The sequence below is a fragment of the Folsomia candida genome, unplaced genomic scaffold, assembly GCF_002217175.1.
Source record: "Folsomia candida strain VU population unplaced genomic scaffold, ASM221717v1 Fcan01_Sc001, whole genome shotgun sequence".
Lineage (NCBI taxonomy): Eukaryota > Metazoa > Arthropoda > Collembola > Entomobryomorpha > Isotomidae > Folsomia > Folsomia candida.
This window is the reverse complement of record NW_019091193.1, coordinates 4,419,915-4,439,590: the sequence shown is the minus strand read 5'-3', so window position 1 is coordinate 4,439,590 and position 19,676 is coordinate 4,419,915. Positions and strand designations below refer to the sequence as shown.

Sequence of the window (19,676 nt, the reverse complement as noted above, 5' to 3'; positions counted from 1 at the left end):
AATACAACACAGGTTTAGTACACTTTTAGTGCATCTTTATTAGATTTTGTGTCAGCAAATAACTCTCTTTCTCCGTCATCGCCTTGCTTGCTGTACAAATTTGTTACAAATTCAATTTATTTTCCAACAACTTTCCAGTATGCAGATCAGTTATCAACCCACTTGATGAAGATAACAAAAGTCGACCGATACTGCCCAAATTCTTTTTTGAGTAGGATTGATTCATTTGAAGCCTTACAGTAGACGACGACCACTCGGTGTAAAATAATTCAAATTGGTTCACACAATGGGAGGTTCGTTTGTTGTTTTACTATAATTATTATTTTAAACATAACCTTAATAAGTTTACGCTGAAAATAATATAACAAAATTATCACTAATGTAGCCACTACGCAGGAGACTCATTCCATCGTTGGCAATGATATGCCGTACCATGAAAATACCCACGAGTTTATAATTAATCACACTGATAATTAAATAATTTCTGGATGATAAATTGGAGTCAGGTAATTCCACCTTTCGGTAATAAATCCTTATTCACCTAATACGCACTATCGGAATAAAGTTGGTCAAAGTTTAGGACCTAAAAATGAAGAATTATATTTACACTCTTTTTCTATAGCAACATGTACGCCATCCCAATCACCGCTCCAAACGACATGTTCTTTACCCCAATCGTCCCTCAACTTCATCCGTCCGGCGTCGAGGTCATCGTCAACTCTGCAAATCTCGCGATCCTACATGGACCTTCGATTGAGAAAAAACTCCCCCAAAAATTTCGAAAATCACTCTTCAACTTAAAAATTGTACACATTCCTCACACCGATTTAGCCATCAGTGTTGCTCTTACCAATTTGTGCCGTGCCATCTCTCGTCCGTCCACGTTACATAGAATAGTTCGCATCTCCAATTACACCATCGGACCGGACTTTGTCGTCATTCTCAACCTCATGAAACGTCACTTTCCTCCAAAACTACAAAATGGTTTGATTTCCTCGCTTCAAACCCAGCAATACTTATCATACGAAAAACTACTTAACTTCATCGGGCTATTACACCATCTCGAGGACACCTCCTTTCATCCAGGCTTCCACCTTCCGATCACCATTTGGAGGACGAACTGCAGAATCAGGTCGGCAAACGAGTTCGTCTTTCATTGTGGATCTTGTTCAAAAAAGAAAAAAACATCGCAACTAATCCTTACAAAAGATGACATCTTTCACCTCCGTCACGGCACGACTGGCACAGATTTAGCCGACATGCTCAATCTCTCCAAAAATGCTGTCTTCCTCAAAGGATATCGTCACACGAGGCCGGAAATGATGAAGGACGTCTGTCCTCAAGGCCTCCTTTACTTCGATGTGGACCTCGAATCGAAAAATGTGTCAAATTTCCACGCATTTCAAAATCGTTACGGTGCCGCGAGTATAAAATTTCATTTAGAAAATGCACCCTTATTAATCCAGAAAAAGCCATGGCGCTATTTTAAAGTCGGCACTAAAAAGTACTCGAAAGGATACAAGCAGCAAATCCATGCTACGAAAAGTACGGAATTTTGGCTTCTGGAAGAATCTCGGTCAGAATTGCATTCTTTGAGTGAAATAAATCTCGACGCAGGGTTCCAGTGGGAGCTGAATTATTGTGCATTAAATTGTCAAAATGGATTTTGGACACATCCAGAAATTGTGATTGATGGCAATCTTGAGGTTAAATTGAGCGAGGTGAAAATCAGGTTTGAGCCGAATCACAAATGTATCCAGCTTCCGGATGGGAGGAGATTTAATTGTATCGAGTGCGACATTCGGGAAAGTTTTGGACTTTGTTACGCCCTCGTGGGTGGAAATTGGGTGGTGGTAATGTTGGACGTTTCGAGCTCAGAGGATCTCTCGATACAAATGTTTGCTCTCTCGATGCCACATAATAATAGGAATAAGTTGGAGAAAATGTACCAGAAGAAGGCGGGATTATTTGAAAAAGGACAATTCGACAAGATTTTGTACCATTGGAAGAATACGGCGGAAATGTGGGTAGAGCGATGGGCCACGTCGAAAAATTTGGACTTGATGTACACAATATATCAATTATCTCGGGGAAATTTACGTTATTGAGATTAGGTTAAAGTTCCAGTTGCAGACTTCATTTGTACATATATAATATCATGTTTCCAATTTTATTGTTTGATTAGTCTAGTTTTTTTACGGACCGTGGTTATAGTTTTGATAACGCATTCAGAAAATTGGATTTGGTGAGATATGACAAAATCTGGAGCAGATTTTATGAAACTGGAAAATTATTTATAGTAGCAAGATATTTATCTACCGATTGTATTCATTGTAAATAGAGTGCTAAATATTTAAGTATAATGACGAAGATAAAGAAAAATTCAACCTTTTCAGAAATTTCTGTTGTTTTTGATATCCTTTATGGCAGCAACTTTTAGAAAAAATTGCTGAACACCTTACCTATGATTTCTTATGTTATGTCCCCAGATTTTACACACACACATATTTATGTATGTAGATACTTACGTAAATATGTACATATATGTATGCACACATTTAAACGTTTCAATATCCTACCATCGTTGCAAAATAATCAACATAAATGACTCGTTGATCATGATATGGTCAGGACTGGCCAATGAAAGCAACAATTAGAGCCTGTTATTATTTTGGTCAACCTTCGTTTAAAAGTTTTGACGTTAGTTTTAATAATTTTGATATGTCAATACATCTAATTGAATCGAAATCTACACATACTTATTAATGATAAACTCTTCAAACAAAATTGCACGAATAACTCCATTCGAAAATAATTTTTAAATAATGTTTACTGTTTCACGTGGAAATACATGAAATAGGTCTGCCTGGAATTAATATGTTGACATAAATTTAGGAATGATTTAAATTAATTATTCCTTCCTGAGAGAAAGAAGTTCACAATAGTCGTAATTTCCCCATTCAGTTTTCAACCTTGAAAAACTAAGGAAATGCCTCGGTATTAATTAAGACCCCTGTGGCAATTCTTTCAATTTAATTTAATAATAAACTACTTACCATGTATAGAAGTGAATTTTTACCCTTCTTGCAATTTCATCTCCGAATTTGCAAAATCTTGAAATGTGTCTACTTCGAGTTTGACCCAAAGTCGGGTCGCCTAGTCAAATGCAAGTCACATCGTCATGTCCGCATGTTTAAACGACAATGCCTCCTCTCTGTCCTGTATTGTTCCTTATTCGGACTCAACCTCTGTTTCGGTCCGCTTACAAATTTGGAAAAATTGCAAGGGTTCGTGTTTTTCATAGTCTACCTGACAGCGTCAATAATTCGGTGGAATTACAAGTTGGGGAGCGCCCAGAGCCAAATCATACACATATTTTTAGACTATGAAGCTGAAATTATGCTAGGTAAGAAGTGGGAACGTTTACGAGCTCATATACTTCAGAAATGTATATTTAAGTATTCGAAATTTAGTACTTTTCTGTTTACGCATTAAAGTTTACGCATTAAAGAGAGAAATAGGGGTTTTCAGTTCACGACCTCGTAACTGAGGTGTCTTAAAAAAATATTCGTCAATTTACAAAAGAAAGACCTACGCAAATAATAATTTCTGGAGTTTTTTTTAAATCTCCATTTGTATTTACGACGTTTACCACAGTTACGAATATGGCGTGAAAACCCTCAAATTTAAGATTCAGAAATAATCGCTTTAAATTATTTTTAAAATTCAATTTCGCAGATCTCCCCCATCTTCCCCCCTCACTGGAGAGAAAGGCGGTCCGGCTATTCATTCAATTCGGTGAGGTTGCATCCCCCATGGTCCCGATTCTTGTTTTTCTCTTACTGCGAGTCATGCCATGCACCCCACCATTCCTGCTTTCCATGCTGCCAGGTTGTCAGAATGTGGAGACGACCCTTCTCAGGTATCTAGGTCGCCTTGCGGTGCACATCTTCGAGGCGTGGATGTGCTTCCATATTATGTATTCGGGATCGGCATGGCTACTCTTCATTTTCTGCGTGGGCATAATTTTCGTCCTTAACTTTCTCCAAACATTGGAACGGTGAGTTAATAAAAACAGAAAGTCAACAATTTTCAGGATTGTACTGCAAGAAATAATGCTTCCTTATAGTCTCGTCAAAATACAATCAGATTTGCATGGCCTACTTATCATTCAGCTTTACCGCTATGCCCAAATCTTGGACAAATCCTTTAACTCTTTCCTCTCAGAGCAAATAATTCCTGCGATAATGTTTTGCAACCCGGTCATCGAGATCTTCTCATTATTCGTGTGCATCTCATATGTTAACGAAGTGCCAATGCCTGGATTTCTAGTGTTTCCCTTCTTGCTTGTGGCTTCTGGAGTGATTAATATTGTCATAATTACCCTCGCGTCACGAATTTATGGTTTATCGCGTCACTTGTTGACCTCCTTGGAACGGATGACCCTTCTGAAGAGATCGAAACTGATGAGGAGGAAGTTAAAAGCCTGCAACAAGCTAAAGATCGAGTTTGGTTCGAATTTCATAGATAATGGCACACCGGTAGTCCTGCAAAATTTTTGCATTAACCAAACCCTGTCATTAATATTACTCAAAGACAAATTGTAGACATGCTAAGTATTGTGAACATACAAATTATTATGAATTAGATACTTAATATGACCAATATTACTTAAATGTATACATATTTAACTGGCCCAGGCCCAGTTAGATAAACTAGCGAAGTATATATGCAAAATTATGGAATTTGGTCAACAATATCACCGGAAAATCCAATTTTATTGACAACTTGACAACAAAATATTTCAGACATCAAGAAAGTTTATGTACATGCATATATGTGCATATATATGTATGTATGTATTTACAAAGAATTATATGCATGCAGGCCACGAAAATGCTACCGAAAGTTAGGACAATTTAATATTCACATGCTCCTGCAGATTATCACATTTTTTACATATTTAAAATAGCAAATAAGTATTTAAACTGAACAATTGTTAGCAAAATTCGAACATCGTTTTTGTCAATGAAATCAAACATTCTTATAGCTTGTAATTACATCAGGAAAATTACAGAATTCAATAAACAAAGAAAATACCCAAGCTTCAATTTTCACGTTTCATCCAATCCTGACCGATTTCGTATACACCAAGAGCGATGCTGTCTGATGTACGCAGAAATCCTGCACTACCAGTGGCGTACAGCCATCTACAAAATTCCCCCCAAAATAAATCCTCGCAGGTCGAATCGATTTAACCATTCGTCTCCAGACCTTGCTCTCCTTCGCATGTGCCGCACTCCAACCGTCAAACCGTTTTATTATTTCGACCGATTCCACGTAGATTTTGGCCGCGGCAATCAGCGGCATCAGCGTCAGAATTAAGGACAGTCCCACGATCAAGGGAAATAGGCCAAAGAGTGGCCAGTCTATCTGATCTCGTAACTTGATGCAAGCAAATGTTCCCAGCATTTGAAGAAGTGGTGGTCCAACTATGCACGCGGGGAATAGAACATATCTCAAACAATCATTTACATGGCAGGACGCCACTTGCAGGGCGCGGTATTCGGAGAATCCGTCATTTTTATGACCTGGGTTGAATGAGAATGTGCACGTGTACTTTGAGATGCAACATATTCCCGCGATGATGACATAGTTCAGGTAGAATGATCCTGAAATGACGGTCTGGCCAAAGATCACGTATTCAACGAGGAGGATGAGAAGCTTTAAAGGCCAACAAGTTTCGATAGGTTCGAGAGATCCTAAGGTACACGAAGGTAGCAGGAAGGAAGCCAAGAAGGGGGGCTGGCATGGACGGATCAAGAGTAGTAAAGAAATCATGACTGGGACATGGAGACCGTTGACGTACGACAATACTTGCACTGAGTAAATGACGTATTCAACAATTCCGCGTGATTCTAGGTGTGACCCTGTTAAATAATCATTAAACATAATTTGCCTATCTAAAATTTAAAATACAAAATTATGTCAAAAACAGACACATTTTATTAATGTTAAATCATTTAAAAAAATAATTCTGAATCGAAATTTGTTGTCCAATAAAAGTATGCCCAATGAATGTGTATATATTTATAATCTTACATACCGTATATGTCTCGAAAATGTGTCTCCAAATCTGTCAACATGTTAAACATTTTGTCCGGACCTAGTCCAACATATCCCAAACGTAACAAGGCTCCCGTCGAGTAGATAATGAAGAACAGTAAGGCTTCTATTTTCGTCGCTGTAGAATATCCCGATACTGCAATAGTCCACAGTTGTAACGAGACGTAGGTCAAGTTTACCAATTTGCTCAATTTCGCGAGCACTGCTTGATATGAAGTCTTTCTAAAACGGCCAACTTTCTCCTTCTCTTCATCCCAAAAGTATTCAATGCAACGGAATTTGGCGCAGAGGGAAAGCTGGAGTTTTATATACGTTTTGGAAACAAGTACCAGCATTTTTTTCAAATTTTTAACCTCTGAAGTCACTCAGCGTTCTTACTGGATACGGTTTATAGCCCCACCATTACCAGCCATAACTCGAGCTTGAATGTGCTAGACAATTGATCAATTTATGTACATATGCAAATTATATTTCAGCAGTTTGGTAATCGGATGTGCCAACAAAGACACGGGCGGTGGAACAATCATAAATACTTAATTAATATTTCCAGTGACACTTTTAGTTCTGATGCCTGTCAACTTTTCAATGTATAAATATGTTTGTTAAGCATGCTTCCATTTCACCATTTATGTATTAATGACTTGTGTACCTCAGGTAAACAATGGGGGTTTTCATGACCTTCGTAACTGTAGATTCCTACAAAAAATATTTTTACGAAGGAAAAGGACACGTCAGCGTTGCATAAATATGTATATTTACTAAGCTCCAGGAGTATAAATTTTCGGAAATATCTTAAATTTACGGTACATACATATTTACGACGTTAACTACAGTTACGAAGGCGACGTGAAAACCCTCAATAATTTTCAACATTGTTGTATAAGTTTGTCGGCTATACCAACGTCACCGAAGAAATTTTGCGGTGACACATGGTCAGAAGAAATTGCGTGTTATAAATTAGACAATTGGTTCGCAATTTCAACAACTATTTATTTGCTCAGTTCATCCTTGACATGTTGACTTGAGAGTAAAATCATTGTCATAATGCATGCACTAGTTCACCTATTGAAGTATGACTTAAATGTACATTGCATTAATTTCTCTCAGATAAATCATATCATAATAATAATATTACGTAGCTATGTATTAGACATTTCATTGATATAAGACAGTTACATAAGTGTTACATAGTGTCAGTTTCTACTTTCTATACGATAGAAGGAAAGGTAGTGCATATGTATGTACATAAAGTTTGACATTTACTCAAAATTCATGAAATTGTATAACCGTACATTATTTAATTTAGATTATACAATTTATTTATTTATTAATACATATGTCGATCAAAGATTGGTGTCTGGTTTTCATATTACTTACGAGTATACATATATAACATATTATTATGTTATTTATGTTATGTTATTTATATATTATACATATATTATTTATGTTATGTTAGTTACGACACGAGATATGTATGTACACATCTAACGAGGGAACCTCTTATAGTGCCCGGAGCTCCCAGCATAACCACTATGTACATTCGACGAAGATTTTAATACTAGTCCGATGATGTCACACGATAAGAAATGTAGCTTTGTTAGATAGATAGCTCAACTCGCCTCAACTTGGTGCGGTGCACGGGCCTTTCCAACACTTAGCACCAGAGCACGTCCACACAGAAAAGTGTGCATAATAATACAATGATCTGAATTAAAATCTTTCATTGTATGGGGTATAATTTATTCAAAATTACGATATATAGTCAAATTAATCAACCGATTTCAATTTTGTTTTCAATAAAAATAGTTTATAAAATTCAAGGTATAAAACAATCACAGGGACTCCTCTCCGATAGGGAAATGTGATACACCAAAATGAAGGGTTCTTCATACTGCTCAGGAATATATAAAATAACTTATTAAGGCCAGCAAACGTATATTAAGGTCATAAAAAAGGTCAGAGGTTAAAATTTTTATTCTATTTTTGGACGTTTTAGAGAATTTTAAGACCTTGTCTTACTTCCCCCAGGCGGGAAATTTTTGGGGTATTGTAAGATTTGTTGTTTTTCTTGTAGAATAACGAATATACATGTTTTTATGTAAGGCGGTAAATTTTTGGAGCACAAATTAATACTAATTATTAATTATTAGGGTAAAGTTATAATGCTCCATATTGTGGTAGCTAGGTAGGATAGCTAGCTAGTAAAGATATTTAGGATGGCTAGGTAGGATTGCTAGCTAGTAAAGATATTTAGGATGGCTAGGTAGGATTGCTAGCTAGGATGGCTAGCTAGGATTGCTACCTAGGATTGCTACCTAGGATGGCTAGCTAGGATGGCTAGCTAGGATTGCTACCTAGGATGGCTAGCTAGGATTGCTACCTAGGATGGCTAGCTAGGATTGCTACCTAGGATGGCTAGCTAGGATTGCTACCTAGGATGGCTAGCTAGGATTGCTACCTAGGATGGCTAGCTAGGATTGCTACCTAGGATGGCTAGCTAGGATGGCTAGCTAAGATTCTAGGATTGGTAGCTAGGATGGCTCCCTAGCACTGTGCGAAGCTAACAAAATGATCGACATTCAACATTCGCTAAAAGCTAGAAATCTTACATTACCCCCCAAAAAATTTATGAGTTTAAGTATTTATACATACAGGTACATATGAATTTGCATATATGCTTAATATGCATTAAACCTGAGCAAATTTGAAGCAGTTAATCATTGGTCAAAATAGTGGTCATTTTTGAAACCTCTGTCCCAAATACTGTCTAAGCCAGTAAACAAAAATGCAAAAAAAACAATTGCCCCGACTAGCATTGGAACCCACGACCCCGAAATGGGATAAAACGAATTTAAGCGTGCTCAAAATGTGTTTTTCGCACATTTCAGAGCCACCACCGCGAGCTGAGCTATCTATCCATATATAACTGATCGTGTGCGATGATGTGACAAAATTTCCGTGTCAAAATGACATTTCGTCAAGTGGTGACGACTTTAGTGACGCGCCGAACGGTCACTTTCGCCCATGCTTTCAAAAGAGGAACGCTTTTCACCACTCGCTCCTCACTTATCTCACTTAAATCTCAACCCATTTACTCACAAGGGATTTTCCTATATCTTTACAATTTACGGATTTATTTGTGCCCTCTTCTCATTCACCATTTGGACAAATTCACAAGCATTGCCTTCAATATGTCTGCTGCTAATGTGAATATTGACCAGCTCTTGATAGGTAAAATTGACACCGTCGACATCTTCTTCCTCCCATTTCTGTGAGACTCGTTGCGACAGACTTGCAGAAGCTTCCTCGACGTCTTACTCATCTTCAGAATCCTCATGAAATTCATTTATTGTATCACTAATTAAATCGTATCCCTCGACATATGTGTCAATATCACAATCATAGTCAAATTCTAAAGCAATAGAAGATTCAAAGTCCGTATTTGAATTATTAACTAAATCTTCCACAAAACGCAAAACCCGGTCGACAATTTCAACATTGTTAACTGGAATTGATGAAGCGTTGAAATCTCCCGAATACCTGTCCTTGGCGATTTTAAGAACAGCCTCACAAATAGATACAATTATAGACGTTCTATAATTTTTAAACTCCGAATATTAAAAAAAAAATATTAAAAGGCTACAAATAGTAAACAAGGATCATATTGTCAACACAGTTAAATTGGATGCGAGTTTACTCAATGAGTAAATGGGTTGAGATTTAAGTGAGATGAGTGAGGAGCGAGTGGTGAAAAGCGTTCCTCTTCATGGCGAAAGTGACCGTTCGGTGCGTCACTAAAGTCGTCACCACTTGACGAAATGTCATTTTGACACGGAAATTTTGTCACATCATCGGAGTAGTATTAAAATCTACGTCGAATGCACATAGTGGTTATGCTGGGAGCTCCGAGCACTATAAGAGGTTCCCTCGTAAGGAGGGGAAGTTGTGTACTACAGAGGGTTGGGACAGAAGAAGGAGCCACTTGAATTTTAGGGGTGGCGTGTGATGCACAGTCGCGGCATTTTCAAAATTTGCATATGTCATACCCAGATAGATAACGAAAATTTAGCACTATTCAGATTTTCCCTACGGTTAAAAATGCCCCTACAGCACCCCCCAGAGTGCGAGGCACGCATAAAAGTGTTTTCCAAAGACATATTGAGCCAGAGAGTTCTATTTCTAGAGTCATTCACAATGACCTACAGCAAGTGACTCGTAGGAAATCCCGAGATCATGCTCGCAACCCAACTTATTTCTCACAAAATAGCAGCCTACGCGAACGATTTTTAAAAAGGTTTGGGTATAACAATTACTCCTACTACAGAAACTCTCGTTAGTTCCTCTGATATCAATCCGATGTTTTTTTTGGATTCGGGTACTTAAAATGGAGCCTTCTTGAAAGGAAAACGCGCACGTTTTGATGCACTTTGGAAAAGTGTTCAGGACGAGTGGTGCAGAATCACTCTGAAAATGGTGTCAAAGGTCATGACCTTTGACATGACTGGTTGGAAAAAGCGACTGAGGCTCGTTAGATAAACTAAAGGGCTTCACACTGAACCAATTACCAAACTTCACAAACGAATAATAAGGCCGCAATAAATTTAGGCAAAGTGGCTCCTTCTTCTGTCCCACCCCTGTATCAACTCCCGGGTCTCGATACCTTTGGATATTTTGTAGTGTCCCATGAATGTACAAGAACCCTGAAGTGGTTTGATTCCATGGCCACATTTGCGCCCGCCACACCCACTCAAAGGTGCCCAAAAATCGCTTTTACTCCAGCTTTCACTCATTCAAAACGACGCCAAAAATCCAATTTTACTCCGATTTTCAAATTTCTTTCACCATTATACTCCCAGATAGTTGCTTTCTTATTTCCAACATCAAACTCAACTTTTTTAAATTCTTAGTATTTTTAAAATTTAAAATTCTGAATGAGCACTGTTGTACTACTTACTCAGAATTACTTCACCAAAAATTTGATTCCCGCTTCGTATCCCTACCATACTAATAGTATGGGAAGGATACCAGCGCGGGATGGAAAAGAAAAACTGAGTTGATATTAGTAATCAACAAAACAAATTATGCCTGCGAAATAATCATCAAAAAAGTTGAGTTTGATGTTGGAAATAAGAAAGCAACTATCTGGGAGTGTGAAAGAAATTTGAAAATCGGAGTAAAATTGGATTTTTGGCGTCGTTTTGAATGAGTGAAAACTGGAGTGAAAGCGATTTTTGGGCACCTTTGAGTGGGTGTGGCGGGCGCAAATGTGGCCATGGAATCAAACCACTTCAGGGTTATTGCTCATTCATGGGACACTACAACATATCCAAAGGGCATCGAGATCCGGGAGTTGATAGTACACAACCTCCCTCCTAAGTATGTAATTACAGAGCTGATAGATATCTGCAAAAAGTAATAGATAAGTATTTCTTCCCACACGGGCAGACTAACGGGTATTTTATTACAGCAGTACAGCACTATGTCCTTTAGAGTTGACAATTATCGTTGAATTTATATTTATTGACCACATAGTTATTAATTTGAATTAACCTCTTGGCTACCACACATTTGTGTAACGATTTTTATCACTTGACTTCCATAAACTATTTTTCCAAATGTTACTTTGCCTACCAATTACACACATTTGTGTAGCAAAATTATTTTTCTTGGCTACCAAAATATTTTTTGGAAATTTTATGTGGTCCGGCATTTTACAACTTGATAGATTTCCATTATCTATCGGAATTTTAAAAATCCGCAATATATTACACACATTTGTGTAATTGGTAAGCAATGGAAAACGATCTCGTGTGGGTAGCTAATGGAAATAATTTTGCTAAACAAATATGTGTAATTGGTAGGCAAAGTAATATTGCGAAAAATGGATTGATAGCTACGTGATAAAAAATCGTTACACAAATATGTGTAACTGGTACGCAACGGAATATTCCCGAAAAATAACTGGTAACAAGGAGGTTAAGCTACCAATTTGTTTATATCTGTTTTAAATGATTTAACTATTTAAATGATGAAGAATTGAAGAAGCAAATTCTGATTTAAATTTATTAAGGCAAATTTTAATTTCACTCCACAGTTTTCAAGTATTCTGCAATCGTGTTTGCAAGTTGAGAAAAATCTGGTCTCTGATCTGGATCGGAAAGCCAGCAACTCTGCATCAGTGCAACTCTGTAATTAAGGAAACAATTAAATAATGTCATTTACAGTTTCTTCAGGTAAAAATGTAAATTGTGAACACGAATCGTGTTACACGATTGAATTGAATTGTAGAAAGATCGCTAAATCTGATTAAATTACGCACGACTCACAATTCGTCGGGGCAATTGGTTGGTGGTGAAAGTCGCAGCCCAGCGGTGAGACTTTCGATAAAATAATCGTTCCACGTGAGCGTCGGATATGGCAGGCCTCCAAAACTGAAAATCTCCCACATGGTCACTCCGTATGACCAGACGTCCGACTTGACGGAAAATTGGAACAATTTTAGTGACTCGAGACTCATCCAGCGCCAGGGGAGCAAGGCCTTGATAAATATTTCAGTAGAATAACTGCCAGTATTGCATAATTATCATCTGAAAATCTGAGATTAAGTACCTTGCCCTTTTTGACGTAATTTCCATAATCGTATAGTTTCCGAGATAGTCCAAAATCAGTAATCTTGATGGAAAGTTTCCCATCAAGTAGACAATTCCTCGCCGCTAGGTCGCCGTGGAGGACCTGTCGAAAAATATTAAGCAATTTTTCCATATTAAAAATTAGCAGCAAACCTTGTTATTTGCAAGGAAATCCATCCCTTCAGCGATTTCTTTGCACCACGTCACAAGTTGTTTACGGCTGAAACACTCCATATTTTCATAATTTGGTCCTCCATCCTCCGGGGCATTTACTACTCTTAGATTTCCTCCTTCTTCGAATTGTTTGGCATGATCTCGAACGTATTTCAGGAGACTTCCATTTTCACATAATTCTAAAATTATGCTTACTTTGCCTATAGAATGGGACAATTATCTGTAGGTGTTTATTTAGCGAATACATGTCATTTACCTCGATGCACTTCTGCGATGCAGAATCCCAAAAACTCGACGATATGGGGATGCTTGCCAACGAACATGTTGATCTTAATCTCCGCCAAAAGCGCCCTAATTTGCTCCACAGTTATACCAATTCGTGGCGTTTTTATGGCGACGTCCTTGATAATGGGAAGACCTGATTCTTCAACGAAACCGCTGTGCAATACCCCTTGAACAACCACACCGAATGTACCACTTCCCAGCACAATGGGTGACTTGTCCTCAGAATTGGCTAAGGACAATAGCATATACTGAATTACCTAAGATTTCACAATTTATCTGGGAGTTTTCCTACCGTAAATGAAATCCTTCGGCAATATTTCGTACACTCGGTTGACCGCCATGTTCTGAATGGCGTCGTCATTATTTGCACTCACAGCATCAGAACCATTGTAGAACGCGTCGATCTCCGACTTGCATAGTTTCCTCTTCCTCGAAGAATTTCGCATAATTAAGACAAAAGCTATCGTTCCGATTGACACCAGGATAATCACTGGGATTCCGACGTATAGTAGCACGTTGCTACTTTCCTGCGTTACGTTCGGGCCGAAATCATTTCTAAGATTTGCACGAGCCACTGAATGCGCCCATGAATAAATTTTACAGCTACTCGCGGATCTCGGCAAATAGTTTGGATTTGACCAGAGCGGATTTCCGGTAAAATTTATCGTCACGACTCCCTCTGTATCCGTAATGTTTAGTACATGAGGCGTCAAGTTGGACGCCATTTTACACTCTTTCTCGGTGTAAAGATAAATGCAGACAGATTTAGCAGTGATCAATTGTAAGGAGTCCTCAGCCCAATTGTGGTCTTCATCGAGAGCTTCACAGTATGAGATGAGGGAGAAGGCTTGGGTAACACCTGGTAATTGAGGTATAACAAAATGCTATAAAAACGGTAATAGGTATATACATAAACACGTGTTTTAAGGATTTAATATCCATGTCGGTGATTAATCAATACATAAATTTTGCATCGTTTTGCCAAAAAAAACAATTTCTTCAGAAATACTTATTAGGGGAATTTAATTACCTGATTTAAAAAGTAGTACGATTCCCTCGTGGTGATGCTCCCATTCTTGATTTTCCTCTTTCAACACCATTTTCTTGCTTCCGTTAAAATTACACCTACTGAAAGACCCGATCACGGTGTTTGACTTGAAGAAATTTTCGAAATTCCATCTCCCCAGATCACTGGCGTCAAAGTTGGGTCGGATTCGGACAGATTGTGCGTACGGGGAACAGTTGATATCTCGATAGATTTGGACACATCCTTCATGCACGAAGACCGATCGGACACTTCCTGAGCGGTAATAGAATGGGATTTCCCAACAGTTGTCCTCACTAGAAGTACTGTTTGTTGAGTTAATCGTCCAAGCGGAATCTGTTTGTTAAATTCGAAATATTGTTCACGGTGAAATTTCGACAAATAAATAAATTTATAATTTAAAATTCTAATTTTATTTTCAGTTCGTATGTAATTGCTACCGAACTGATGGGTCGTCATGGTAAACGAATATGGACCGTTATCTCGTAGATGATCTTCATCCCTGCACTTTCGAACACTCCGAATTTTCCATTGAGTACTGATAAGGCCGAAATCGCGAAGAATCGGAGACCCAGGAAACAGGGTATCACTTGGTCCGGTGCAGTTCAATCCAGTAAATACCGTAACACAGGAATGGTGCGTTACCATTGAATCGAGAGGAAAATTATTGCTGGGAAGCAGGATACAGTCAGTAGTCGAAAAAGAATTATTATGTCCTAGGATATGAAAATGAAATGTTTTTAATGGTTTTAGAAAATCTGGTCGGTGTACAGGAGAAGGTTTTCAGATTAATAGCAATTTGGAACCAGAGCTTTCGGATCGTTTTTGGTTAATGTTTGACTGTATTAATTTTATCAAGAATCTTTTTCAAGCCATTTTGATCCAATAACTTTCGCTTCCAAACATCTTTTGCTTGGTAATGGTTACAAACTATTTGATGCATGCATATGTACATATATGTAGATACTTACCTTGGAAATCGGTGTTGTTGAAAATCGAAATTTCGAATAATTCCAGAGTCGGAGATAAAAATCCTGCTAACGTGGCGGGGTATGCTTCTGATTTGAGCACTTCGGAACAAAGCATGACCGATTTCACGCCAGAAGAATCACTCGGGTTGTCAAAATCCATGATATTGTGAGATCCTGACAGAGTACCGTTTAATACGGTGGGACGATAAACGGTGGGATATCTGTTGCAATAACTGTTGGGGTAGAGCACGAGACACAAACCGGACGTTCCGACGCGACGAACCCTAGATCTGTCTTCCTCAAATGTATTGTAACATTTGTAAATGTCGAGAATGTAATCTCCGACATCGTGGGTTTTACCTAAAAATTATTAGCGTTGTGAGAACTTGATAATAACGATATAAGGTTTATGCCCTGCCTCTAGTGCTGTTCACGAACTTCAGAAAGTTGGGCTCAATTACGACGAGCCGATCCAAAGCAGCTCGATTAATAATCGGGCGAGCTTAATTTTTCTTATAAAACAAGCTGCGCCAAGAAAATGACGAGCCGAGCCAAGCCTGTTCAATCGCTTAATTCGCATTTTAAAACTCTAGCCAGCTCAACCCGGCTTTTAAAAATTTGAGCTCTAGCCGAGGGAGTACCTCAGCTCGGCTAGTTTATTATCGAGCCTCGGTCATGCTCGACCCGGGAATAGCACTACCTGCCGCGGGAAATGCTACATTTTTTCATGGGGACACGTGTTTTTATAAAAATTCTTAAAGTTAACTATGAAATGTATTTATTATCAGTTCACTTGCCCGATTCATGAAGCAACCGGAAACCGGTATCATCCGGCTCCCCTTCCAAAATCAGTCTACCAATCGCATTTCTCACGACCGGGTTGTCCACACATTTTGAATTGCAATGACTGAAAGATCTCACAGGAGAGTGAAATCCTCTCTGCGTCAGTTCCCTCGTGTCATGGGTCCCCAATAGCTGAATGTCTTCTCCGCTACAGTCAGGATTGCTGTAGAATTGGACACATACGTCAACCACATTGACCGCTAAATTTGAAAAGGTGCTAACGTCGGTGGGGATAACGCCGCAAGTATTGTTGTAGAGGGAGGTGAATTCAGACGAGTTGAACATCCAGCGATTTCCTTGAAATATAATTGGGGCACAGTAACATTGTGGATTTGCATATGTACATAAATTCCCAACGTACCTAGGTATATGTACGCAAATAATTTTACTGTAAATTTTTGCAGTAGGGGATCGTTCAAAAAATACGTAACGCATCGGAGGGGGGGATGTTGCGTTACAGACAAATTTGCGCCACATGGGGGGAGGGAGGGGTAAAAAATCGCAGATTTAGCGTTATGTATTTTATGAACGTTCCCTAGAGTATAGTACTTGTAGCGTAATTAACTAGGCACAAATAGTACTCTGGTCCAAATTCAGCCTTGCCATGCGTTTATAGTAAGGAATTTGTCGATCCAGTTTCGAAAGGGTAATCAGAAAAACGGCAATAAAAATAACATCTCTCTTCCCCACATATGTACGTACCTGCCGTCATATTGACTCCGTTTCCCATTGTGAAAATGTACGTCTCCACCTTCTCCCAATTTGCAGTACCAGGTTGAAATAAACAATCGTAACATTTGCTAACTGAAAGAACTCCGGGATCAGTGACGAAATAGTTCCGAGACAAATCCGAACTGGAGGTAATATCGTCTGACGCGATTTTTAACATCCTTGAAGCGTTGCATCGCTCGCCTTCGTAAACAATGACACAATTCCCAAAGGTTTTAAGAGAGACAATTTTCTCCTTTAAATGTTCCGGAATTTCGGGCAAGCAATCATTCACAAATAGTTTGGTTTCAGTTCCTAAAGTAATTTTTAGAGATGTAAATTTCTACCGCTAAAATTAGCAATTTTGACATGGCTGACCTTTGAAATTTGGCTCAGTGTAGGCAGAAATGTGGAAGCAATTAACAAATCTGAACGTGAGAAATGTGATGCAAGTTGTGATCAGTATCTTGTAAAAAATGTCGTTGTGACGCGGAAGAATTTGTAATTTTTTGGGCAACATGACAAATTCGAGCAGTTATTTATTTGATAAGATACTCGTAGAAATTATCTGAAATATATTTTTATGGACAATGAACATTCTTTGTTACAAATGTCGCGTGCGTATTATGTATGTTCGTCAATAACAGCCCACATTTTTGGACGCAGGTTAGAATTCCACGGAAAACCACAATTTCCGGAAAAGTTGGCCAAGTTGAATTAAAATAAATCAAATCGTAATATGGTATTGTATAGCATTACGTACAGAAATTTGGAAAGAACATACTAGTGTGTAACGTGTGTAAGTTGTGTGTAAATGAGGAAAGTGGTTAGATTTTGCATAAATACAGATGCACAGAAATTTCTACTTCATAAATACGTATACCTATATTGACACATATATATACAATTTCTAATTTGCAAATTATGGGAAAAAGTATTATTTAATATTTCAAAATCTTGATTCTGTTACATATTTATGATGGTATTCACTATTTCGTCTTATCCTTAGTATTCTTCGTATAGTAAAATATGTAACTTAACTTACGGCGGTCACGGAATTTTATAAGCGTCGTAAGATTTTGTCATTGAAAGTCACGTTACTACGCTTGCGATTTTTACGAAGCTTGACACATTGTTTTTTCTTCGTAAACTATTTTACGATATTAAAGATACTAAAAATTAATGAATATCCTCCATGTATCTTAAGATATAGTTTATGGTTTTTATTTTTCAATAATAATATGTAGTTTAAATTCTTATTTGTCTAAGTTCTGTTTTCTAATTATGTATGTATATACATTGTACAGATACAATCACTTTAAATGAACTACAAACATGCATAAGTCGGACTTCTGTATAAGTAGCACGATAAAGCATATAATACATACGCTTTTACTACGGAATTGCATAAATTTGAAGTAGCCTTTCCAGTAATTTTCTTAATTAAGAATTTGGCAACTTTATATAACAGCGCTATGTATATCTACCCTGGCCTATTTAATCGCCTTATCTTACATTCGCTTATCTTGATCCATTCAGTTACACAATGGTTCATCAACCCTATACTATTTCCTTATGTATTTAAGTATTTACACACATATGTATTTATACATGCATTCTATATGCGTACTATTTCACATTTTGACAAACTTCCTCCTTTCACCAAGGAAATAATGAGGGTATTCATTATTTCTTCGTATCCATCGTATCGTAAAATAGTTTACGAAGAAAAAACAAGGGGTCAGGTTTAGTAAAAATCGTAAGCGTAGTAACGTGATTTTCGATGAGAAAATCTTACGACGCTTACAAAATCTCGTAAGCTTCGTAAGTTATTTTACGATACGAAGAATACTAAGGATACGAAGAAATAATGAATACCCTCAATGTATGTAATGTATCCATTAAGCTTACTTTGTTTTCGAATACATTAACAAGGACGCGGTCTGTCTCATACAGAAATCCTGAACAACAAGCGGATTACACGCGTCAACAAAATTACCACCGAAATGAATCCTTAACGGCCGAATGGACCTCACCATCCTCCTCCAGCACTTATTTTCCATCACATTCTTATCTGACCTCCATCCCTCAAAGCGTTTCATGACTTCGCACGAGGTCACAAATATTTTTCCCGTAGCCAGCAGCGGCATCACCGTGAGGATCAAGGCAGGGTTCGGAAAAACCCAGGGTTTTAATCAAAAATTATAAAACCCATGGGTTTTAATGGGTTTTACCATGTTAATTGGGTTTTATTTGGGTTTTAATGGGTATTAATGGGTTTTATTGGGTTTTATTGGGTTTTATTAGGTTTTAAGCAATCACTTAACAAAAATAATTCGGAATTTGTATCTATTCTGAAATTATTTTTGTTCTATAACACTTGAAATCTGTTATTCTATAGGATGGAGTCAATTGTTGATTTGTTCCGGATTTTCATATAGTAGAGTAGTAATGAAATAAACTGCTTAAGTGAAGATAAGGTAACTTAAGATAACGTCTTCTTACGCATAGGAGATGTATTTGACCTTAAGAATGTAGTTTTAAGGTAAAATTCAATTAAAACCCAATAAAACCCATTAAAACCCAAATAAAACCCACTTAACATGGTAAAACCCAGTGGGTTTTATTCATTTACAACCCATTAAAACCCATTAAAACCCAATAAAACCCAACCCATTAAAACCCAGGTCGGAATACCCTGGATCAAGGACAACCCCACAATTAGCGGGAAGAGGCCGAATAGTGGCCAATTTATTTCATTTCGTAGCTTTACACATGCAAACGTTCCCAACATTTGGAGCATTGGCGGGCCTACGATACATGCGGGAAAAATGGCGTGTTTTATGCAATCGTTAACATGGGTAGTTGCAACTTGAAGAATTCGAAATTCCC

The 19,676-nt window shown here is 37.8% G+C and overlaps 2 protein-coding genes across 3 annotated transcripts; one reads left to right on the top strand and one right to left on the bottom strand.

Moving 5' to 3' along the window:
• LOC110855970 lies at positions 1-2,399 on the top strand. Of its 2 annotated transcripts, none has more exons than XM_022104420.2 (3): positions 1-293; positions 386-522; positions 623-2,399. In XM_022104420.2, the coding sequence occupies exon 3, from the start codon at positions 627-629 to the stop codon at positions 2,106-2,108; it is 1,482 nt and encodes a 493-aa protein (XP_021960112.1). In that variant the 5' UTR covers positions 1-293; positions 386-522; positions 623-626; the 3' UTR covers positions 2,109-2,399. The 2 variants fall into 2 exon arrangements, with proteins under 2 accessions (XP_021960112.1, XP_021960105.1); XM_022104413.2 differs by having other exon boundaries at positions 2-293; positions 386-506.
• Positions 2,400-12,165: 9,766 nt separating this feature from the next.
• Positions 12,166-17,539, bottom strand: LOC110853096. Its single transcript, XM_035846732.1, has 12 exons — positions 17,163-17,539; positions 16,779-17,099; positions 16,031-16,372; positions 15,234-15,593; positions 14,703-14,978; positions 14,248-14,598; positions 13,510-14,076; positions 13,189-13,446; positions 12,912-13,132; positions 12,739-12,861; positions 12,456-12,667; positions 12,166-12,315 (listed from the first exon to the last, which is right to left on the bottom strand). The coding sequence occupies exons 1-12, from the start codon at positions 17,302-17,304 to the stop codon at positions 12,213-12,215; spliced, it is 3,276 nt and encodes a 1,091-aa protein (XP_035702625.1). The 5' UTR covers positions 17,305-17,539; the 3' UTR covers positions 12,166-12,212.
• Positions 17,540-19,676: the final 2,137 nt, after the last annotated feature.